At 39.8% G+C, this 26,311-nt stretch overlaps 1 protein-coding gene across 5 annotated transcripts in view; it reads left to right on the top strand.

Moving 5' to 3' along the window:
- Positions 1-26,311, top strand: part of LOC140467142 (uncharacterized) — a 99,862-nt gene that overhangs the window by 5,621 nt on the left and 67,930 nt on the right. For all 5 annotated transcript variants that reach the window (XM_072563218.1, XM_072563221.1, XM_072563219.1 and 2 more), the window contains exons 2-3: positions 15,281-15,403; positions 20,320-20,611. In XM_072563218.1, coding sequence (XP_072419319.1) covers positions 15,281-15,403; positions 20,320-20,611 — 415 coding nt within the window. The remainder of the gene's footprint in view (positions 1-15,280; positions 15,404-20,319; positions 20,612-26,311) is intronic.

Below are 26,311 nucleotides of genomic sequence, written 5' to 3'. Positions count from 1 at the left end.
AGGATAGAAAGTATCAAGACAGGTGTTAATTTCTCACCCTTTATGTGGAGAAGATCCAGATTCTGACCACTCAGTGGCTGAGTGACCATGTCCAAGCCACTGGATTGGTATCAGAGGCTGCCCTTGACTTACTGTGTCGAGTCCCCCTAAGTGAACGTTATTAACCTTGACTGGGCACTGCTGACAATCATGACAAGCTTCCTAGTTTTTGTATCTGTGCAAAACGGCAATTCAGGACAGAAGTAACATGAACATAGTCGCTCTGGCTCCAGGGCCTGACAAAGGCCTGACAAGACAATGCAAGGCAAGAAAGCTGGGAGCATCCCAGGTATGCTCAGAGTGAGTGAGTGCTCTGACAGTCCAGAGATACAGCCTAGTCCAGCGCATGGCCTGGCTGTCAGTCCATGAATGCATGGTGTCCTTGCAGCAGCAGAACAATGGTATTTGTTGATGCAGTCCAAAGTGCAGCTTTGAAGTATGGAAATATCCCGTGTGGGTCCGAGATGCGTCATGAGGATTCTTAGAGGTTGGCATATGTTAACTGCCAATGTCTCACGATGTAGGCTGAGGCCAATGCCTATGGAGCATGCCACGAGATGTTGTTGCCTGGTATCCAACATGGCAGTCCTTTGGAGCCAGTGGGGAGTTAAAGTCACCAGGTATCCACTCTAACTTGCATGTCTGCATTTTTTTTTTGACAACTCGATATAAGGTGCTTTTGGTAAGGTGGCAAGTTGAACATAAATGAGGTGATTTGCAACATTAATAAAGCATTTATGAAGCTGTAATCCTACTTAATTACCAAATCTGAGGGGAGGTGATGGCCTGTTGGGATTAATGCTGGACTGTTAATCAGAAATCCAGCTAATGTTTGGAGCTAATTTCGAATCCTGCCATGGCAGATGGTGGAATTTGAATTCAATAAAAACCTAGAATTAAGAGTCTAATGATGATCATGACTCCATTATCAGTTGTTAGAAAAACCCACCTGGTTCACTAATGTCCTTCCGGGAAGAATATCTGCTGTCCTAGTCTACACATGACTGCAGACCCACAGCAATGTGGTTGACTCTAACCTGCCCTCTGGCTAATTGATGATGGATAATAAATGCTAGTCTAGCCAGTGATATCCTTATCCTGAGAATAAATTTTAAAAAAAACTTGAGGCTGCCTCACAAGAGGCCTACCATGTTGCTCAGTGAAAGCATAAAAGATGTAGTGAGATGGTCTCGATGTCAGGATAGTCCTTGTCAGACATCTTGTATGATTCTGCTACAAATCTAGCATTATCAGTGTCACTCAGACCTAGTAAAATTCTGCTCAAACTGTTAAAAACGATAAATGGTTTTAAAAGTTTAGATGCAGGTTAGACCCTCTGGTTAGGCTGTGTTGTGCAAGAGAGCACAATCTTAAATACAGAGCGAGACTATTGATAAATGAAATCAGTAAGTTCTTTTTCCCATAAAAGTGGATGAAATTTGGAGATTCTCTTCTTCAGGAGACTGTGGGTATTATATTAATTGAAATCTGAAAGGTTGAGATGGATATGTTTTTGTTAAGTAACAGTATCAAGGGATTAAAATCCAAAGGTGACTCAGTAGAGTTCAGGTAAAGAACAAGGATGATCTAACTGAAAGCCTGAGGGCCTGAATGACCACCTCCTGTGATTCAGCGCTGAGTGATGACAAGCTGATATTTCTGTTGATTGACCTCTGACCTCTAACTCTCCCAATTTATCATATAGTTTCTCAATTTTAATACGTGTTATAAGTGCTGGCAAATTTAGCACAATTCTACTTGATATCTAATATCTTGTACAACCCCTCCCTTCACACCATTTATTAATGAGAAATCATATTGTAACTCCTCTGTTAAGAACAATTCAATCATTTGTTGTCTCTTTTCTGTTAAACAGAACAAGACAAGTTATGTAAAACCACGCTCTAGAGAATCTATACTGCAACTTAGTAGATATTCTGCAACCAACATAAATGAGCAGCATTTTGTTTTTATTTTCCGTTCTCAGCTTTGCTGTAATTTTCTCCTCACCACTCATAAAGGTACATACTTTTGCTGTCTGGTAAGTTCCAAATGTTCTCCATGTTTGAGTTCACCGAGGAACTGTTGGCACACTCCTACAAGCACATGCACGCACATGTCAATGTATAGCAATCCAACAAACAGAGACTAAGGCCAATTGCGTCACCTATATTATCACGTTGGCTTGGATCAACATTTTCAACAGGATGAAATGTAGGTCTTTGAATTATACAAAATACAATAATGTTGCTCCTGTCTCATCTGAGTCATCAGGGTAATATCCAATTTGCAGGGGAAATACTTACTGTCACCTTAGGTAACCATTAGTTGCTGTTGGTGACCCACTTGACTGGGAATACTCCATGAAGTACAGAAATGTTTGCCATAGGCTATACTTGCTGTAGAGGGAGTATGGTGGAGGAATGATGGCAGGGCTGTTGTATGAGAGATAATGGTTCAAATGGGCTTGTGTTTACTAGATTTCAGAATAACGAGTGGAGATTGAAATGTAAACAAAATTAAATGGGGTGGACAGATTGTTGGAGAGTCTAAAATCAGGGTTAAAAAATCTCAGGAAAATACAGTCTGTCATTTCGAACTGAGATGAGGAAATACTTTTCCACTCCAAGGATTGTAAATCTGTGGAATTCACTGCTACAGAAGACTTTGAAGGACGAGTCATGAAATGTATTCAAGAAAGAGAAATAAATCTTTTTAGATACTGAAGATATAAAGTGGAAGAAGGAAGAAATATGACCAAGAAGATCAGTGTGGTCATGTTGAATGGCAGAGCAGGCTCAAAGGGCTGTATGGATTACTTCTGCCTCTAGTTTCTATGACAGGATATTCAATATTCTTGGGTGCAAGGTGTTAAGGAAAGACAGAAAATGAAGGAGAGGAAAAGGAAAACATTACATTGCTGGATAGAGAGACAGTGTCGCAGAGGAGTCCGGAATCTATTCGGCCAAGGAAAAGAAGGGGTTATGATGACTTTGTTCTGTGTAGTCTATGGTCCCTAATAGTGGCCTATTACAACAAAACATAGATTATCTGAATATAGATTGAGACCATAGAAATATAATGGACAGAGTGGGCCAAGAGTTCATAGTGTGTTAAGGAGAACTTTCTCCTCCAGTGTGTTTCCTATCAATGTAACATGAGGCACTGCTAGACTGAGTTCTTATGTGGACCAAGTTTCATTAAGATAATATCTAGGCACCAGTGATCATTGTACCATGCAGTTTAGTTTGGCTATAGAAATGGACAGGGAGCAATCTATCATATGAATAACTAATAGAGGAAAACAATTCCAATTGAATAAGAATGGAAGTCGGTCAGATTAATTGCAATCAAAGTTTCGTGGCAATATAATAATTGAACTATGGACTGTCTTTACCAAAGAGAGAGTTTGAGGGCAGTCAATGTATATTTCCATGAAGAGGAAATGTAGGACAAATAATAGTTCTGTGTATGATGAGCCATCTGGATGAAGATGAAGAAGAAATCATGCACTTATGACAGATATGTTAATAGGAAGTGAATGGAAATTGCAGAGGCACTGGCAATTATTTTGCAGTTTTTCCTGGCCTTGGGGGGTGGTTCAGGAGGATATATCATTTCAAACATAATGTCTTTCTTTAACAGTAGACCATTCAGTTTAACTTCAGTGGTGGGAAAACTTGGAGAAACAATTAATTGGGATAGAATTAGTTGTCACATGGGAAAATATGGATTGGTTCAGAAGAGTCAACATGGTTGTGTTGAAGGAAAGTCATGGCTAACTAATTTGTTAGTTTTCTGAAGAGTGAACTAAGGGAGCTGATGAGGGAAAGGCAGTTCACAAAGTAGAATATATACATTTTTTAAAATGTCAAGGGTGTGTACATCTTGCTGTATATCAGTGCAATTTAGAACCTGTATAATGTAGCATCAGCATTCATGCCAAACACCCTGCATCTGCACCAAGCAGTGGGACCTAGGCCAGGTGGGAGTAGTCTACACTGAACTCTGTGTGGGCACCGGTCCGTCAGGGGGCCCAACACAATCAGTGAAAGGTGGCCTCCTGCTTTCTCGCTAATTTTCTCACCTGTTATGTTGGCCTCCAAAACCCATACATGGCAGCAACTTCTGAAACCAGAATTCAATGCCATGATCTGTGTGCTGTTGCTGATTGCCATACATGAAATATTGGAGTGGCTGTGTGCACAAAACTTAAGTGAACATTGGTGGCCTTATACACCAGTCCTGGGTTTCAGCCACAGTTAGGCATCTAGCTGTATGTAGATGTGGGTCACAGTCAGCCCTTTGTCTCTATAGCAGCCAGTCCAGGAAAGAAGTCTGCCTCAGTCCACGAAGCACAATGCACACTTTCCAATGTTCAGCACATTGGCCACAATGGCACTTGCATTGGGCAGGATAAGTGAGGCAATATGTGATGGAGACAGCTGCATGTGTGACCAATCACTGGGCATTCACATGGATTGAACATTGGTGATTGACACGTGATGTATTGATGACACAGGCACGCACTTACTGGCCATCCTGCAGCATTGGCCATCTCTGTGCTGCATCTCCCCAACACCATCACTGCTGGGAATCTGCCTAATTTATGCACTGCCTACTGTTCAGTTGGCTATGTTGATGTCAGGGATATGGGGGAGAAAGTGTGGAAGTGAGTTGTTACCATGTACATACACTGCTGCCTCTGTACCCACATGATGTAATTGGTGCTTAACACAGATACCCAAACATTATGCCTCTTTAATGCCTAAGGATTGAAGCTACAGGGCACAATGCATCTGGCCCCAACATAGGGACATGGATAACTGCATGTTCGATGAAAAACAAACATTTATGAATGGCACAAATTATTTACATAGCTGCTAATCATGGCCCTCGTTCTCCTCTCTCTTCTCTCTGTAATACACAGTCTAGAGGGAGCCAGCTTCATAGCAGATGCTTTTGGCCTTGGAGGTATGGTCAGGTAATCTTGAAGCTTTTGGCTGTGGATAGATCAAATATTCCACGTGTCTTCTGGCCAAGAGCAAGTTGAGTCTTCTTGCCCTAAAATGTGAAAGGCCAGTGTGCGGTATGCAGAGCCTGGCACATTCAGAGTGAGTGAAATCTGCCATGGGGCTGCGTGTATCTCCTGCTGTGACTGGGCATATCCTGGCACTGTCCTGCCTGCTTGTGAGGACAGGGACCTGGAATTGGGTCAGAGTCCCCACCACCCTCCCCTCTTTCCATACTTTTGGTCCTGAGGGCCAATGTCTGGGACAATGGAGTGAAGGTGCTGGTGGCTCAGTGGTTAGCACTGCTGCCTCACAGCAGCAGGGTTCCGGGTTCGATTCCCACCTCGGGTGACTGTCTGTTTGGAGTTTGCACATTCTCCCCGTGTCTGCGTGGGTCCTCTCCGGGTGCTCTGGTTTCCTCCCATAGTCCAAAGGTGTGCAGGTCAGGTGAATTTGCCATGCTAAATTGCCCATAGTGCTAGGTTCATTAGTAAGAGGGAAATGGGTCTGGGTGGATTACTATTCGGAGGGTCGGTGTGGACTGGTTGGGCTGAAGGGCCTGTTTCCACACCATAGGGAATCTAATCTAACTCTACATCATCCCTAAAGATTACTGGGCCTGTCCTTCAGTGGCCAATGCTAACCTGCCAATGGAGGCAATCATGTAGTCGCAGGACTCTCTGATCACTCCACCTTTTCAGCGATTTGAAGGCCATTGCATCTCACACATCTGCTCTTGCCGAGGCCACAGGATCATCTCCTGCTGGGGTCTGAGCCAGGATCTCATCTCCAGCTCTCCTTTGAATGTCAATGACCTGAGACGTTTCTCCGTCCCTCATCTGCACTGCAGTCAGCACAGCCACCTTCAGTTCACCTATCACCCCCATCAACATTACATTATGGGAGCTGATGGGGTGTCCAGGAGGCACTACTCTCACACATACACAGATACAGAGACACGGCAGACACAGATAAACACACACTTTGGACTTTTGTAAGGCATTTAATAAGGTTCCCCATTGTAGACTAATGGAGAAAGTGAAGTCACATGGTGTGTAGGAGGTTCTAGCTAGGTGGATAAAGAACTGGTTGAGCAACAGGAGATAGAGAGTAGTGGTTGAAGGGAGTTTCTCGAAATGGAGAAAGGTGACCAGTGGTGTTCCACTTGGGTCAGTGCTGGGGCCACTGTTGTTTTGTAATATACATAAATGATCTAGATGAGGGCACTGTTGGTATGATCAGCAAGATTGGTGGAGTAGCATATAGCATAAGGGACTGTCAGAGAATACAGGATAGACTGGAGAGTTGGGCGGAAAAGTGGCAGATGGCTTTCAATCCAGACAAATGTGAGGTGATGCATTTCTAGAGTGAATTATACAATGAATGGAAGAACCTTGGTAAAAGTTGATGGGCAGAGAGATCTGGGAGTGCAGGTCCATTGTACCCTGAAGGTTGCTGCACAGATGGATAGAGTGGTTAAGAAGGTAAATAGTATGCTTGCTTTCATTGGACAGGGTATTGAGTATAAGAGCTGGCAAGTCATGTTAAAATTGTACAAGACATTGGTTCGGCCGCATTTAGAATATTGTGTACAGTTCTGGGCACCACATTACCAAAAGGATGTGGACGCTTTGGAGAGGGTGCAGAGAAGGTTTATGAGGATGTTGCCTGGTATAGATGGTGCTAGCTATGAAGAGAGGTTGAGTAGGTTAAGTTTATTTTCACTAGAAAAAAGGATGCATGAGTAGGTGGGGAGCAGAGGGATACAAATGCTTAGGAATTTACCGACCAGGTTTAGACAGTATGTTTGGATCGGCTGAGGCTTGAAGAGCCGAAGGACCTGTTCCTGGGCTGTAAATTTTCTTTGTTCTTTGTTCACTGTAAAATTTTGCTATAAGTTTTTTGTGACTTATGATCTTCTACTCCAAACAATCTGATGAAGGAGCAGCACTCTGAAAGCTAGTGCTTCCAAATAAACCTGTTGGACGATAGCCTGGTGTTATGTGATTTTTAACTTTATACACTCCAGTTCAACACTGGCATCTCCAAATCATGACACCTCCCCCACGAGTTTGTTATTGCTCCGCCCAGTTATGAGCTGTTTTCCTGTGTAATTGCATAAAAGTCTACATGAATGGATCACAAATAGGTGGCTCAGCTGTTACTGCTGATGCATCTGGGGGAAAAGATATTGAGGTTGCCCATTACTGAATGTGCGTGGTTGTTTTTACTGGTGGTGGACAGTAACATGACCGCTCTATGACCTATGTGAAAACGTGAACCAAACTGCTGGGGTGGGATTCTGCTCGTTCTGTAAGCATTAAGGGAGTCCTGTACAGGATAAAATCACTTAGAATTTGGCTTTAAGTTGCCAATATTATAGATTGATGACAGTGAGAAGTTGGAGGAAGGTACTGAGATTTAGTTGATAATGTTTCTGATGTTAACACCTGGAACTTGCTAAGTCGGCACATCAGTAATACAGATGTTATTTTGGAGTTATAAATCAGTAAATTGTGCCAACTAGAATTATGGGCACCTCCAGTCAATATTATTCATTCAAAATCAATGAAAAGTTACACATCACTGAGTTTAGACAAGACAGTGCCATCACATTTATTTCATAGAATGCAAAGTATAATGCAAGGGCCTTCTCCATCCTTTGCCTCTCCTGAATAAACGCCTGACTATTGATTAACTAAATTGATTTCTCCATCTGCACATTTTATTGCAAACATGCCACAAGCTCATCTCTTATACTTAGCAAAACCCACAACTGATGTTTTCCCTCTGAATGTACTTTCTTTAATCAGTTACCTGCTCCCAGATCATCAGGAGCTTACTGGGCTCCTAGAGAGACAGAAATTGTCAGGGAATGCTTAGACAGTTGCTGCTTATGTGCCATGTCTGACTGTTAACCATCACAGAAAAAGTAACCCTTTTTGTTCCTTTATTTTGGCTTTTCAGCCAACTCAAGGCACTATAAGCAAACATTTCTGAAATCTAAGGGATTTGTTTGTTATAGGAATTCATCTTTTTCATTTGGACAGTGTAACACTAATCATAGAGAACGTGTACCAGATTTTGAATAACGAATTTTTTGAAATATCGTGGGATTAATTTGCTGGGAGCATGTAGTTCCAAGGCAACGTGTAGGCAATAACGGCGTCTCCGCACAGGAAATGGTTCTTTTCCATAAATACACTAGTGTCCTGCGATAGGAAATGCAAGGGCCTTCTCCATCCTCTGCCTCTCCTGAATAAACGCCTGACTGTTGATTAACTAAATTGATTTCTCCATCTGCACATTTTATTGCAAACATGCCACAAGCTCATCTCGCCTTTTAGATATCAATCTGTGATCTAATCTATCTGTAGTCAAAGGTTTGTATCTTGTACAGACCTGTCACAGTTTCGACCTCACACCTATAAATCTCAAAAGTAAGCAAAACAAATAAAAGCAGTAATTTCCTGGTGGGTTTTCTAAGCTTGTGAAGCAGCTGGTGAGTTACAGGCTGTTGGCAATCTATTGTGTTTTTTCTTTAATTGACCTTAGAATGAATCTATTTACCTTAAAAACTGACTAGGTTGAATCCAGCAAAACACACTAGGAACAAATTTTCACTGGTGCTTCATCAGTCAGCTTCTCACAAACTTGTTGTTGCCTTCCTGAAAAGTGCAGAATTAAGTGAAACAACCTGAAGGGGATCTGAGTACAGCCAACTGTTCAGCACCTCCAAACAGCAGGTCAGGTTATTGTAATAAAACTATATTGAAAAATCCCATTTAGTGGAACATGGTAACACATTAATTCTATCATATATACAACCATTTTTGGCCATTTTCATTATCAATAGTGAGATACTCTTGGGAGACCAAACTCTCCGTGCATGTTTCAAAAGCCTGCTTTTTATTGCTTTCCTGTATTGTAACATTGATGACTTTGATTTATAAGTTGTCACTTCACAATAAGATTTGTTAGGATGTTAGAGCTGTTACATTATTTGAAGTAGGAACAATATCAAAAGAAAAGAGGTTTTATTTAATGTATTGTAATGTTATGAGACAATTGATTTATTTTCAAATAGATAAAATGTTTAAATTCTGCCACCTTTTTTAATTACAGACAGATTTTCAATAAATGGGTGTTATCTAATTCATACAGTGCATCACATTCAAATTAGGTTCTATAATAATTTAAAGTCTGTCATAGGATTTTGCAAACAGTCTACAGTTATTAAATATATTTTCATCATTCCCAGATGAACTAATCTGATTAGCGTAATGAAGAATGTTATGACTAGCTTAATTAGAGAAAGCTTTGAAAAGATAATAGGTCCAAGTGATGATGAAGTTTAGGCAGCACGTTCCCCTATGGTCAGAATTCCTCTTCCTGAACCATAATGGAGACCAGGTTTTTAAAGTATATTAGAGATCACCACCACTATTATAGTCAACTGGATGGAATGTGTACAATGACATGAGGATATTTTATACCAAAGAAAATGAAAACTCTTGGACATATATTTCCCACTTAGCAAATTGACAACATTCTATGCTAATAGATTCATGAGCAGTAAATTCAGATTACAAATTCTAACTGTAATAAGACAACTTCACACTCAAACATTTTTTCACTCGAGTTGTACACAAATTATCAAAGCCATGTTTCATACCACACTTGTAAGTCTAAAGTTGTTGCAGATAAGCAGATATTTCACATTGAAACAGTTTACAGGAATAGCATAGAGGTGTTTATTTCTGTCTGTGTATGGAATTCCAATTTCTTCTTCTGTTAGTTTAAATCTGCCTGGAAAACAGTGTGACTTGGACCCAAACTGACAAATCAAGTCAGACAAAAGCTTTGGTCATATCAGTGGAGAGATCAGTGTTATCTGCAATATTATCTAATATGATAATAAGGATATTTTATATGGGGAGTTTAACTGTTAACAAATTACAATCTATTTGGTTCAAGTTGATCTGTTTTGTCCTAGTAGAATTATGGAGCTATAAAGCCATGCTACTAGTAGTCAGGGTCTGAAGTATTCTTCTCCATTTTGGTAAAAAAATCACAATGTTTTCTGGTGCTCTATGTTTACTGACTGATTCTTGCTGTGATAATGTCCATGGGTTCAGCAATCCCCTGGACATTATGAAAATGCAGTGAGTGTTGGAGGATTGCTCAACCTGTGAAGGGTGGGAGTTTTGTAGCCTAGCAAGGTTCAATACTTTCCTCACCAAATCACCACACTGACACTCCCTTTTCATCCAAAGTCACTGGATTATGATCAGGAACAGGATCTATTGCTTATCCTGTTCCCTCTTCACTCAGACCTTCCACCAATGATATTGTCTTCACTCGTCCTCGAAGGAAAGGGTTAAGCAAGGGACTTTTCTGGTTCAAATGCATTTGTCAGTTCTACCTCTGTGGAAATAGTTGTGTCATGAATTGCATAGAACTGACTTCAGATTTATTGAATGAACTCATACATAAGACTACCAAGAACTTATGACCAACCAGTGAAATAATATATGATGTTATCCTTGCATATATATACTTTACAAAGTGTCTCTCATTGTGGTTGCCAATAAAGTGCAATTATGAAGTTAAAAAAAAATCCTCTAACACAGTATCTGAGAAGAAAGGTTCCGTTATCCCATATGCCCTGGACAAAGATTATCCCTCTATCAGTGTCACAAAAATAGAACATCTGGCTGACTACATTTCATTTTATCCACTTCAAAAATAATGATTGGCTGTAGAATGCTTTGGGTTGTCTCCTTTACGTTATGCTTTGTACTACCACCTGCACTTTGAGAACCAGTCTGGGGTGTCTCTGGGCTGTGGGTACCTGCACAAACACTGCCGCTGAGGTGATTTGTTCCTTATCTCAAAGTAAGAATCATCAGTTCTTTATCAACATGACATTCCTTTATTTATTTCTGTACATACTGGATCCTTAGTTCCATTTTGTAGTGGCTAAGCCCTCTTCACTGTCTCTTTTAGACCGATCGCCTCTCTTTTACTAATATCAGAATCACATAATCAGTTGCATCCATGATTTACATGAATCTCATTAAATCAGATCTTCCTGATGAGCTTTCTTTTCTGTCTGGTTTACATTTTTTTTGGATTACTTTACTTTACAGTGTGGAAACAGGCCCTTCAGCCCAACAAGTCCACACCGACCCGCCAAAGTGCAACCCACCCAGTCCCATTCCCCTACATTTAGGTGAAGGAGTAATGCTATGGTCAATTCACCTAAGCTGCACATTTTTGGACTGTGGGAGGAAACCGGAGCACCTGGAGGAAACCCACGCAGACACTGGGAGAATGTGCAAACTCTACACAGTCAGTCACCGGAGGCTGGAATTGAACCCGGGTCTCTGGCGCTGCAAGGCAGCAGTGCTAACCACTGTGCCGCCCAGTATTATTATAAATTATTGCAGTAATTTATTTTTACTTATTACCATTTGTATTATTAACACCAATATCAAGTCCTATCCTCATCAAAGTCCAAATGTCATATGTTGAGATAAAATCTGGAATTCTGACTGGATATCCCAAACTAGTTCACTTGAGTACAAAGACAGAAGTTACACAATACCAGGTTATAGTCCAACAGCTTTATTTGAGATCACAAGCTTTCAGAGTGCTGCACCTTTGGCTTCACCTGATGAAGGAGCAGTGCTCTAAAAGCTTGAGATTATAAATAAACTTGTTGGACTATAACCTAGTGGCATATGACTTCTGCCTTAGACTGGGGTAGACAAACGTCAGCATCTGCACAACGTGAGTACACTATTGGGGTGATACTGCTGTACTGTGTCTGGACTAGTTGTACCCCTCTGTATACTGTCTAGTGTAGTGTATTTATAATTGTCCCACATCCTGCAATAGTCCTACTTGGTCTCACGTCTTGGCTCCAATAAGATCGATTCTTCCGGAAAACCTGTGTACTGCAGAGATACTTTTTAATGCTCTCAACAAAGTGAAAACTTGAATGAGCTTACTACTTCAATCCAACTTGCATAAAAGGACTAAACATAGTTTTCCTTTTAAAATTGAACAAATGCATTGCTAGATTTTTCCATTGCTTTTTCAGTTATCTTGATGAAATCATTGGTTCAATAAGCAATAGGCTACATGTGCCATGCATTTGGCATGACACAATGTAATCCTCTGTCTTTTGTAATACTTGGCTAACACATTGTTTGTTATAGCCTTGCAATGCACTTTAGACATACTTAATGGAGTTTCTGTAGCATTTCATTTGCATCAAATTGGTTGTAACCATTCTATGGTAGCATAACAACAAATCTTCTATTAATGTCAACTGTTGTTTCTGCATGTAATACGTTTTACAGCATTTGGTCTATAAACTACGTGTCAATCACATTTTATGGACATAGTTGTATGACCTTTGCACACTCCTTGACAGTTTTAACTGACATTTCCATCAGTTGCTGGTAATGTTCACTATTGCCAAACAGCAAGAATCTCCCTCTTCTATCAGAATAAGATTTCCTTTTTCTACTTAATCGACTACTTTCTTTCAGACTATATCTGTCATTATTTGTATCTTACCTGGAACATTGAGGATATATTCCATAATATACTTTTTCAGCCTAAAGCTGAATCTTTGAATGCCACAGAGGTACTTAAATAAATTTCAATCAAATTAGTTTTACCAAAGGCTAGTAACTCATCTTGACCCAGATGTTCAGGCTCATGAGTTAGTCTGTAACTGCTAATGCTTCCTTTTCTGTGGTTGTGTAAGTCTGTTAATTTTTCAGCAATATAAAATGGATAGGTTTTTGTGTGCTATCAGTTTTCACTTCAATAGGTGCTGGTCCAAGTGCTATGGATGATGTTTCTAGTTGGGCAAGAGTGCTGCCACCAATCCTCCTTTTCAATGCTGGGTCTATTACCTGTGCAGGCACCTGCAGTAGAGGATAATCCATTAATGAGACTGAACAAGAAGAAGCGCTTTTTCTTAACAATACAATGTAATTCATTGCATAACAACAAAAGGTACAAGTTACATAGGAAGGTTAGACGTAGTTACTAAGACTAACAGGAACCAGAGATGTCTGACACCATCAGTATCTACTGCTGGATTCCTCGGTTTTCCACCCACAACAGTATGACGTCATCACATTGGGTGGAGCATGATGTAGTCTCCAACATCAACTATTCAGAACCATCACCTTATACATCTCTCTACACATACAGATGCCATACTGGTCTCTTCTATCTTACTGATGTTAGAGTCATGTGACCATTACTTTCACCCTGATGTGCATAAATCTCATTATGTTGCTTTAGAAAAGTGCTATATTAATGCCTTTTTAATTTGTGTTTTACACAATGAAGTGTCTTCTTCCTTTTGATCAATGGCTGGTACAGTGCGCATAAATGATGTGACCAATAATCTGTACCAAATAAATTGAGAATTAAAACTAATAGTTAATTTTGGAGTGTTGGTTCAGAGAAGGATGCCAGCTGGAGTATCTGGAAAATTCCTGATCATCTTGACATATGATCCATGGGATCCTTAATATTCATTTCCAAACCCTTTCCTGAAGGGCCAGCCTTGTTTATGTTTGTGAATCAAGGATCTGGGGGGTTAAGACTACGATATTTCTAACCCAAAGTTAAATCTGCTCTCAACTGAACAAAGTTTACACAAATGTTATCAATCAAAGTATCATCTACTAAATTAGACAAATGATTTTGTCTGTTAAAGAATGCTGAATGGAATCATTAACATTTAAAATGCTGATGTGATTCAACTAGAGCAACTTGTCAATTGAAAAAAAATGTAATATTTCATAGAAATATTGGTGTAAGGATGGAATGATTAAAAAATATAATTTATCTTGCATTTTTGTGAATGCCACCTTATTTAAAACTCAACTGTCGAACCTTGGACTTTGTGGCAGCTCTCACATTTGATTCCGATGGTTCGGAGTTAAAATCCCATCCCATTCAGCACCTGATACAGACATATTTATTCTTTTACAGATATTACTGAAATAGAATATCTGCTCCTGCTATTTGATTTTGTGGGATCTCAAGTTGCCCAAATTGACTGCTGTCCTTTTGGCTTACTAGACTTACCTCTAACTTCTTCCAACGTTACGTTTCTTCCTGGGTCCTTTGCTCTTCTGACTTGTCTCTTCTTTAGAAATACTTCCCTTACATTACTATTGGCATCAGTCACATTAGCCCTGTCTGTGAAACCTGCCTGAATCCTTTGACTTTCCACTTCTGCCTCCAATTTCACAAACGGTTGCAAAATTCCTTTCGAAAACAAACTTGTACCTTTTGGCTCGTCGGTGTAAGTAATGTTGGATGTATTTATAGTTCAACAAATAAAGCTGGGCATTGGCCTCTTAATTAGCTATTTAGGTGGCTCAGTTAGGCCTGGTTAGGCAGCTTGTGTGCCACCTTTCATTTACTCATTATCCCTTTGGGCACTTACTTCCTGAGTCATTTGACAGCCTTCCTGTCTCCCAGTCGAAGGGCTGGTAACATTCAACATGTTCTAAAGGAAGAATTCCCAGCCTGTTTATATGTTGGAAACCACAATTGGCCAAATGACCAGTTTTTTATGGCTATAGTTTAAAGACACTTGAGGTGGGTTTAGGGTTTGTCCCCAAGGAACCCCGGTCTTCTTCAAACAGTAGATCATTGTGAACTACAGAAGCAGGCGGATGAAAGGCCTCAGGCTATTACCTAAGCCAAAGGAATGCCTCCAACACTGATCCCCTTTCAAGTCTACGCAGAGGTGACAACATGGCTTATGTCCTAAAATACAGCATTCAAGTAAAACAAACTTCCTGTTGATTTAGAGACACCATTCTACTGACTAAACTGTGTTTTCATTGGTGTTTAGGCTTGACAGTCCATGTCGTCACATTCAGTTTTGACAGAGATAACCTTCTGGTTGTGAACTGACTCTGTTTTCAAAGTTGCGTAGAGTAGAGGGTCAGAAACAGTAGGTTAAAGGTCCTACTGGATATATCTGCTTATCTCTCCACAGATGCCTAGAGATCTGTTGAGTTTCTCCAGAATTTTCTATTTTTTTATTTTAGAAACAATAGGCTTAATGCTCTAACTTATTAAAATCGACCTTGAAGCAACTTGAAGAAAGGCAAGGCTGAGGAATGTCCTGGAAACAAAGTTTACTTTGAATAAACTAATTACTGCATGTTTTCCAGTCTGGCAAGGCAGAGATCAATGGAAGATGATGAGGAATTTGAGAAAGCTCGTCGGCGCCGGACCAGACTGAGTAATTCAAATCATGAAGAAATCGCTGAAGAACAGCATACATCTGAAAACAGGTACAAATATTATAATTAACCAGTCTTATAAAAGAAAAATATGCATTAATTTTAATTGGGAGCAAGTGATGATCAAAAGGGTGGAACCCATGAAGCAAACTGCAGTCATAATAGGAGATTCCATAATTAGTCAGGCATTTCTGCAGCCAGAACTGATACTGCTGGGTGCACAGAATCTCGTAAATGCCAAAACGAGGGATGTAATGGAGTAGATAAGAAAGACTTTGGAGAGGGAAAAGGATCAATTAGAAATCATAGTTAATGTTAGAAAGAATAACACTGGAATAAAGAAAACTGGAATCCTACAAAGAATATCAGCAATTTGGAAATAAAGTCTTAAGACCTGGACTTTTCCTCCTGTAATAAAGGAATGTATGTCAGTCTTATTGAATACTTGCTGCACCTGCATGTTAACCTTTTATTATTCATGTACTAGGGCACCTAAATCTTTCTTTCCTTTCGGTTTCCACAATCATTCCCTTTTTATGTGATATTCTGCTTTTTTTATTCTTCTTGCCAAAGTGAATAACTTCATTTTTTCTCGCATTATATTCCATGCACTCACTCAACCTATCTATATCCTCATATATCTTCTGCATGACATACTTTTCTGATATAACTTGTCATCTGTCTTCACTCCCTTCATCGAAGTCATTGATAAAAATTAAGGCACAGACCCCTATGGGATAATCTATGGTAACTGTACCTCAGAAGAACTGTGAAATGTAGTCTGATTTAGGAATCATTTGAATGGTATTTTTTAAAAGGTTTTAGGCATGTCCCTACTTGCCCTCTGTGACAATTCATGCTGTACTACTTCCCCATCATTTCCCACGCATCAGATTCCTTCCATACTAACTTAACATCTCCCCCTCCAGCACATGGACCCTTATAGGCTCCATGCACAACATACCACTTCATGTCTTATGCAGTGAATGACATAATAAAAATATCATGTGTATAATTGCTCAGAAATGCAATAGCAAAATGAGAAAGACTTTTTCTCCTGTAATAAATGCTTATGAGCTAGTCTGCCATGTCTGAGAATATGATGGAGGCAGGTCAATCAAGGCCTTCATTGTCTGTCTGAAAAAGAAAAGACTCAGGTTAATGGGGAAAGAAAGGCAGCAAAGTGGCATTAGTTGATTTGCTCCTTCAGAGGGTCAGCATAAACACAATGGGTGAAGCAGCTTCCTGCCACAATATAACCATTCTGTGATTCTATGGCCACACAAAGTGCAATGTGAAATGGCTTGTATGGAGCACTAACATTGGCCAAATATGTTTTTAATACAGGAAATAGATCAACCTGACTTTGTAAGGTAGAATGGCTCACTTTCATTCTACCTAAGGTACTACCAGGCCCTTGTGTGTCAATGAATAAAATAAGTTTCACCAGTCCTGCATTCCAAAAGGCTCAATTCTGTCTATAATCAGCTAGATTAACTTTAAAAAAAAATCTCATATGCTTTGGGCATTGCGGTAAAGCCAGTAACTATTGTCTGTCTGTAATTGCTCTTGAAACTGAATAGCTTTCCATTTTTTATTCTTCATTCATGGGTTGAGGGTGTTACTGGCTAAGTCACCATTTACTGTCCATCCCGAATTGCCCAGAGGGCAGGTAAAATCAATCACATTGCAGTGTGTCTGGAGTCACATGTAGGCCAGACCAAGTAGAGGTAGCAGTTTCCTTCCCTGAAGGACACTAGTGAACCAGATGGGTTTTTCTGACAATCGACAGTAGATTCATGTTCATCATACAACTCTTAATTACAGATATTTATTGAATTCAAATTCCGGCATCTGCTGAGGCAGGATTTGAACCTAAAACATTACCTGGGTGTCTGAATTAACAGTCCAGTGATAATGCCACTGGGCTGTTGCCTCCCCCAGATTTTGTTTTAGTAATTTTTTTTTCACTTCCATTATCAGAAATTCTTTCTTGACAAGACTCTCTTCATGTTCCTTTAATTTGATTGCAGTGCTGCAGATGCAATAACAGATGCCATTTTTAAAAGAAAGCTAAGAATCAATCACATTACTGTGGGTCTGCATTCATATGTCAGACAGTACATTTCATTCCTTAAGGGACTTTTTAGAAAAAGCCTCATCTGGTTGACTAATGACAATTGGCAGTGGTTAAATAGCTGCTATTCATCCAGAATTTAATTTCAGACCTTTATTTAATGAAATCCGATTTCACAGTCTGCCATTATGAGATTCAAACCTACGCCCCCAGAACTTCATGGATTAGTAGTCTAGTGACAATACTACAATGCTACCACCTCCCCATGTTACACTGAAGGATTAGAACTTTTCAAAATGTTTTAAAAGGATGCAGGTAGTGTTGAGGAAGCGGGGGAGGCTGCACAAGGACTTGGACATGCTAGGAGCGTGCGTAAAGAAGTGCCTGATGGAATACCATGTGCTAAAGTTTGTGGTTATGAACTTTATTAGGAGGACATCACCAAGTTATAGTCCAACAGGTTTATCTGGAATTACTAGCTTTCATAGCATCACTCCTTCATCAGGTAACTAGTGGGGCAGGATCATAAGACACAGAATTTCTAGCAGATGATCGCATTGTCATGCAACCTAAGTTTGTTCAGTATATCATTTTAAGTACATGACACTGTGATCTTTTGCTATAAATTCTATGTCTCATGATCCTGCCTCACTAGTTAGCTGATGAATGAGCAGTGCTGTGAAAGCTAGTACTTCCAAATAAACTTGTTGGACTATAATCTGGTGTTGTGTGATTTTTATTTTAGCATTGTACATCCCTGTCCGACACTGTCACTGAGGAATGGAGGCATAGATCATTTTCTAAATGAGGAAAGACCTCAGAAATCTGAAATGCAAAGGGACTTGGGAGTCCTAGTTCACAGTTCTTTTAGTAAACATGCAGATTCAGTTGGCAGTTAGAAACGCAAATGTAATGTTGGAATGCATTTTGTGAGGTCTCAAATCAGAACAGCGATGTATCACTGCGACTTTGTCAGACCACATTTGGACTATTGTGAGCAGTTTTGTGTCCTGACTCTAAGGAAAGATTGGATTGGGTCCAGAGGAGTTCTGTAAGATTGATCCCAGGAATTAAAGTCTTGTCAGATGAGAAACGTTTGGGGAATCTGTCTGTACTCGTTAGAGTTTAGAAAGGTGAGGGAGGATTTGACTGAAACCTTATTCAATACTGAGAGGCTTGGATACAGTGGACATGGAGAAGATATTTTCACTAGTAGGAATAGGAACCAAGGGAACAGCCTCAAAGTGAAGGGATGACCCTTTAGAACTGAGATGAAGAGGAATTTCTTCAGCCAGAACGTGGGTGACTCTGTGGAACTCATGACCGCAGTGGGCTATGGAAACCAAGTCGTTGAGTGAATTTATGACAGAGACAGATAAGCTCTTGGTATGGATTCAAGGATTATGAGGAGAAGGGAGGAGAATGGGATTGAGAAAAATATCACCCATTACCGAATGGCAGAGCAGACCCAATAGGTTGAATGTCCTAATTCAGCTCCTGTATCTTATGGTATTTGTTATGGCCTTAAGGCAGATACATTTTTGATAAGGAAAGAGATGAAATGTTATCAGGGATACGCAAGAATGTAGAGTTCATGTTAAAATCAGATCAGACCTGACCTTATTGAATAGCAGCACAAGTTTGAATGGCTGACTGTTCCTACTTCATATGTTTGAGCATGGGGGCAACCTTCTCTGAGTCATCACTTTGGATGAATTTTCCTGGCAAATTTGGGGAATTTCGGGGTGAACCCACTTGCTGCTCTCCTGTGCCTTGAGAGTTGGTGCACTCCAGAAGCTTAATGGCATCCAGGACAAAGCAGATTGCTTGATTGGCACCCCATCTAACATCTTCAACAGTCACCCCCATCAGCACTGCTGCACACTGGTGCCAGTGTGTACCAGATACAAGAAGCAGCACAGCAACTCACTCACGCTCTTTCAGCGGTGCCTTACAAATCTGAGATCTCTGTCCAGAAGGACAAGGGCAGTAGATTAATTGCCTTGTCACCGCCTGCACATTCCCCTCCAAACCACACACGTTCCTGACTTGGAAATATATTGTCGATCCCTCACTGTTGTGGAGTTAAAATTCTCGATCTTCTGTCCTAACAGCACTATGGAAATTTTTCACCATGTGGACTGCAGCAGTTCAAGAAGGTGGCTTACAATTGCTTTCTACAGAGTAATTAGGAACAGGCAATAAATACTGCTTTAGCCAGCAATACCCACATTCCTGACAGTATTAAAACTGTCCATACTCCCATGGCAACAGGGAGCTGTACATCAACCTCTGTTCTGGCCTGTTAGAATTTTAAATCAAAAATCCATTTGAAACTTTTGTGCTAGGTTATACTCAACAAATCATTTACTTTTTATCATGACATGACACCACATTACAGCCTACAAATTATCCAATGCAAGTGATTTAAGATATGGTTCCTGCAGCTTTAATTAAAATATTACTCCATTCTGAGTTGCTGTATAACTGTGTCAATATAACTAGACCTATAACTTATTTAAAAACAGTTACAGTTTTCACTAATTTAAATGTTACTGTTGGAAGTCTCTAAACATCTAGTAAAAACATTAATATAAATTTTTAGAGTCTGGTGGCCTGTCAGTTATTCCGCTCTGGCCGGTGAAACAATTCAAGTAGCACAACTTTAATTGTCAGGTGATTTTTATTGACATAATTTTGCAGGAAAGTTAAACAATGAACAGTTGTGTAGCAAAGTTATTACAAGGTACTGCGGGACAGGAAATGATTGCTCCTGGTCTTTTGAAATCCATCATGAATTATGGTCAATTTGGGGGAATGAATTTACAACATAAATATCTTTCGTCCAATAAATCAGTGTTTAAACACTTATTTTCCATTTCTGATTAAGCACCCTGTTTAATGACCAAGAAGAAACGTCATCGCCAAGCTTGGAGGATGAAACCATAGCATTTGCTGAAATGCTGAGAAGAAGAGAAGAGGACAAAAGACGCCATCAACGAGAAACTTTGCAGAGTCTGAAATTAGCAAAGTTCGCCTCTGAGACAGAAGTTGAAAAGGAAAGCACAAGCAAGCAGGAGAATGAAAATCAGAAGCCAGGTATGCAGAAAGCGGTCAATGATGCACAGTGGAAGAAATCCGATGAAGATTGTAGAAAGAAAATCGATGAACTCACAATTAAGGTGAGTGTCATTCTTACCATAATTAATACTCAAGCTGATATACAGAACAGTTTACCTAAATTTGAAAGCTTTGTTTTAAAGCTTTTATCTTCTGTTTTTATTTGTTACACAAATTAACAAACCCACTGTATCATTAGACAATACTAAGAATTGAGCTATTAGCAGCGCTGTTGATGGTGATAAATTTTATACTGGAAGTTTTATTATCTTGAAACTTAAAGTATGGAGAAAATGGACAGTAATTTCCTCTTCAAACTGGAGTCTTTCTCATTGACAATGCATGATCTTAGGACAGATGAAGTAGCCTGAATATACTGCACTACACCAAATCCGTTTGGGATCATCACAGAGTCAGCAGGTATAGCAATACATTTTGCAAAGTATTAACCAGTAGAAGATGAGAAATGTAAACATGAAAACTCGTATAAAAGTGGCATGGAGGTGATTATTTACTCAGCATTGAATGCATTTTTTTTGCGTTAATCTGATGACTCTGTTTTAGAAAGATTGAGAGGTGTATAAGGGCAGTAGGATATATTTAAGAGGGAATCAGGAGGGCAACAAGGGGATATGAGATAGCTATGGCAAATAGGGTTAAGAAGAATCCAAAGAATTTCTACAAATAAATTAAGAACAAAAGAGTAACTTAGTAGAGAATAGGGCCCTTAAATATCAGCAAGGCCACCTATGTTTGAAACAGCAGGAGATGGGTGAGATACTAAACATGTATTTTGCTTCAGTGTTTACTTTGGAGAAGGACATGGAAGCTAGAGAACTTTGGGGAAAAAAATAGTGATATCTTAAAAGGTTTCTGTTATGGGGCGGGGGGGGGAAGGTTGCTGGTTGTCTTAACATGCATAAAGGTGGGGCCTGATCAGTATGCCCTAGAACTTTGAGGGAAGCTAGGGAAGTGATGCTGGACCCCTTGCTGAGATTTGTATCATTGATAGTCACAGGTGAGGTGCTGGAAGGTTGGAGGTTGGCTAACGTGGTGCCATTATTTAAGAAAGGTGGCAAGGAAACGTCGGGCAACTATATACCTGTGAGCCTGACTTAAGTGGAAGGCAAGTTGTTGGAGGGAATCCTGAGGGACAGGATTTGCATATATTTGGAAAGGCATGGACTGATTAGGGATAACCAACATGGCTGTGTGTGTAGGAAATCACATCTCTCTAACGTGATGGAGTTTTTTTTTTGAAGGAGTGATTAAGAGGATTGATGAAGGACTTTGTCTGTACAAACTTCAGTAAGGCAGTGAACTTCTGTATAATAGACTGGTTACAAGATTAGATTACATGGCATACAGGGAGAACTAGCCACTTGGATGCAAAATTGGCTAGAAAATAGAAGACAGAGGGTAGTGGTGGAGGGTTGCTTTTTGAACTGGAGGCCTGTGACCAGTAATGTGCCAGCAGGACTGGTGCAGGGTCCACTGCTTTTCATAATTTATATAAATGATTTGGATGTGAACATAGGAGATTTAGTTAGTATATTTGCAGATGACACCAAAATTGGAGGTGCAGTGGACAGCAAAGAAGGCTACCTCCGAGTACTATGGGATCTTGATCAGATGGGCTAATGGGCTGAGGAGTGGCAGATGGAGTTTAATCCAGATAATGTGAGGTGCTGCATTTTAAAAAGGCAAACTTATCCAATTGATGGTAAGGTCCTGGGGTGGGTTGCTGAACAAAGAGACCTTGGAGTGCAGGTTCATATTTCCTTGAAAGTGGAGTCAAAGGTAGACAGGATAGTGAAGATGACATTTGGTACACTTGCCGTTATTGGTCAGTCTATTGAGTGTAGGAGTTTAAAAAGTCATTTTGTGGCAGTACAGGACTTTAGTTGGCTGTTTTTTGGAATGTTGTGTACATTTCTGGCCTTCCTGCTGTAGGAACGATGTTGTTAACTTTGCAAGGGTTCAGAAGAGATTTACAAGGATGTTGCCAGGGTTGGAGGGTTTGAGCTGTAGGTGGAATTTGAATAGTTTTGGGTCTACTTTCCTTGGAGCATCAGAGACTGAGGGGGACCTTTTATCAGGGTTTATAAAATCGTGGGAGACATGGATGGGGTGAATGGACAAGATATTTTCCCCAGGAAAGGGGAGTGAAAAACTAGATGGCATAGGTTTAAGGTGAGAGGGGAAAGATTTAAAAGGGTCCTACGGGGCAGCTTTTTAATGCACCGTGCATGTATAGAATGAGTTGCCAGAGGAAGTGGTGGAAGCTGGTACAACTACAATATTTAAAAGACATCTGAATGGAAAAATGAATAGGAAGAATTTTAGAGGGACATGAGCTAAATGCTGGCAAATGGGACTCGATCAGTTTAGGATATCTGCTCAGCATGGATGACCAGGACCGATGGGTCTGTTTCCGTGCTGTACATCTCTATGACTTTATGGAGGCTTATATCATGCATTATTCTGCAAAGTTGGATAAAGGTGTAGCATAAGAGTCCCTGTCAGAGTCTCATTAAAACCTGGAACCTTATTTGGACATGACAGGAATGTGTAAAAATACCTGGTAATGTGTTAAAATAGCAAGGTTTATTGAATGTATTGATAACTTACATTATCATTTATAAGTAGTATGTGAAGCTATCATAAAGAAGCTGAAATAAAAATAAAGAAGAAACAATAACTTGATTGAAAGGAAAGAAAGCAATTTGTGTTGTGTCTGTACTTAGAAATGCATGCAAATTTATTAAAGCACATTACTTTCCTTGTTTTGGAATGGAATAATCAGAAACTGGACTATCCATGACAGAGCCCTAAAATGGAAGAATAAACGTTTGGTGCACACATCACTAAGTCACTGAATAGTCTTGCATGGGAGTAGATTCTCCAGTATATCAATCTACCTTCATCCCCTTCCCTTCCTAATCCTCAGTGATTATTGATCACTTGGCTGCAGTATTAACTTCTGGAAGCAATTCCACTCTGAATAAATTGAATTTATTCCAGTCTTCTGAGGCTTTATTCAGAATTTCCCAAACTCCTAGGTTTGAAAGAAACAAGAGCCATTAATTCCTAGGCTTGTCAAAATCTATGTACTTAAGTTGCTGATCATTCTTGGTGATGTCTCTTTACACAAATATTACCCTTCAATCAAACTCCATTTGACTGTCCACAGGGTTTAGCGCTAATCGGTGTCAAGGTATGTAATTCAAAGTTAGTTCAGTAAGGGCATTCTTTTTATATAAATGCAAAATAACTTTTGAGAAAAAAGTCAGGGAGAAAGAAAATTCTGACAAAATTATCCTTGGGAATAGGGCGCAAGTGTTTAATTTTAAAATATTACTATGGATTACATAATTGATTAATTTTGACTTCATTAGAACACATTCACTCAAGTTAAATCTATGTTTAAAAGTAGGAATTTGGTTCAGGTTTTCTTGAAGATCAAAAGCAAAGCATAAATGTTACAAAAAAGATAAAATTGCAATAATTAGTGATTTCCAGCTGTAGGTCTACATTGGTAAGGGGACAGTCGAAGATGAAATGAAAATCCTAAAAGGTGCAATATGACTGATGACTGATTACGAACACAATATAAGGTTATCAAAAACTCTAATGGAAAAGGCTTTGTTAGCTCCTGCCATTTCCAACAAGGAGAATGATTGATTGATTATAGTTTCAGTAAAAGGTATCAAGGATAGAGAATGAAGATGGACAGATGGAGCTCAGGTGCAGCCCAGTTATCATTAGAATGAATGATGGAAGAGGCTCGTAGGTTTTAATTTGCTACTCTTGATCAATGCAAATGAAATAATGGAATCAATTACCAGAAGTAAGATTATGTACAGTCCAGTGTAATAATGCAATTTACAACCATCGACATTGATTTAATGAGCAGTTCCTGCCTAATCCACTTTCATGAGTTTGAGGAGAAATCATAAATTTTAATACATGACAAATCTTGGCTTGGATTTGATGGCTCCCAGTTAGGTGGTGGTGGGAAGCTGGTGTCATGTAAAATATGAAGTGTGGCTAGCCCACCAGCTCCTGCCTACAACCAATCCGATCTCATAACCTTGCAGCTGAGCAGGTATTAAAAAACAATGGCCTGGCCACCATTATTTTAAAAATGATATAAGGGGATGGGGGATATTCTCTGGAGATTGGATGTAAGTTGTGTGTTTTGCATATTGAGAGGACAGCTCCCTCAACATGTTGTTCGCTTTTATTCTTTCCTAGATGGCCTTCCTGCCTTGACTAGCCAATCCTTCCCTGTTCAAAACTCCATACATAACTGGGTTCATCTATCATGACTGATCTTTGTCACAAGCCCACTTGAAGTCTCAGCAGCTGTGATCAGTTCTGGCACTGGCAAAGCCACTGGCCAATTTATTAACTCTCGAGGACATTACTTCCTCTTGTTGAAGTGCAGAAGTCTGAGCCTCACCTTCTTAACCTGGAACACATTATGATTGCAGGATAACCTTGTTGAATGTCCGTCAGTATGGTACTGTCTTTTCTTCTGGGTGATATGAACAGTATGAAATTTTCAGCTTCCAGACATTTAAAAGGCATTTTACAAAGTTTCACATCAAAGGCTATTAGCTAAACTGGAACCTTCATGGCAATCTCTGGAGATGTATATAAAAATATGAAAACAACGCGTACTTGTTTAGCATTATTAAGTCTGGTGAGGATTGGGGGAAGAGAGAATTACTCAGTAATGTGAACAGGGTGTTGGGACCATTATAGTTTCAAACTTGCACAAATTGCCTAGATTCAGAAATTCCCAAAGTTGCAGAGGATACAGATGGTTAGTGATTTGGAGGAAACAGTTCAGGCTGACCAGGAAAACTTCACACCTTACTGTCTGCCACAGTCATAACAGAACGATTTACAGATTGCTTATCGGCCTTTTTGGTCATGTTGTGAGACCAGTTTTCATTGCTGTCAGGTTCTGAGGTGTGGATTGATGTCTCAACCTCTGGTCCATTGGTTGGATTGTAACCACTGTGCCATATGATCAGCATGAGCAACATAAGAACCTCCAAAGGAGCCATTTAACATTGGAGGTATCGTGAGGCTAATCCCCATTGTCAAAGATCAGAATTGTAAAGTAACATCTAGAGAAAGAAGAACTGTTCTGCCTGGATAAAAGACATCATTAAAGATGGTCTAACGGAGGTTCATAAGGTGGTGAGGTCATGAAAACTCATGCCTGAAACTGCTAATGGACTTCAACCATTCGAGATTAACAGACAGAAGCTTTGATTACTTCTAAACTACCACAGAACATAAGAATGTGGAGATCAATGATATGGAAATTGTTTAAAATAGAAAAGCTAACACTATTATTATATTCAATTTTCTTTAGTACTGCAGGTTGAGCTCCTATTTCCATAAAATCAAGACAGGAGGTCAGAAACACCACTTCGGATCTCGTTTGCAGTTGTTATTTGTGATGGCCATTGCCCGTTGCAGACACACGATTAGCTCTATTCTCTCTACACCTAATGATCCCCACAAATTATAGAATGGGAATACAGCTACACAGAGTTTTGAGTATCTTTACATGAAGAGCAATATATACCCCCCAGTGTCAAGGTTCAAGAATTTCAACCCTCTCTTGTCTATGCATTACTCGGCGTGAAGGTGTTAAATGTTCCATTGTACAGCTTTCTCCATCTTCTAACTGTCAGTTCCTTTGTGAATAAGCATGTCTTCACAGTTTTGCATAGAATTCT

Source organism: Chiloscyllium punctatum, chromosome 45, assembly GCF_047496795.1.
Source record: "Chiloscyllium punctatum isolate Juve2018m chromosome 45, sChiPun1.3, whole genome shotgun sequence".
NCBI classification, from domain to species: Eukaryota; Metazoa; Chordata; class Chondrichthyes; order Orectolobiformes; family Hemiscylliidae; genus Chiloscyllium; species Chiloscyllium punctatum.
This window is presented reverse-complemented; position numbering and strand designations above follow the sequence as displayed.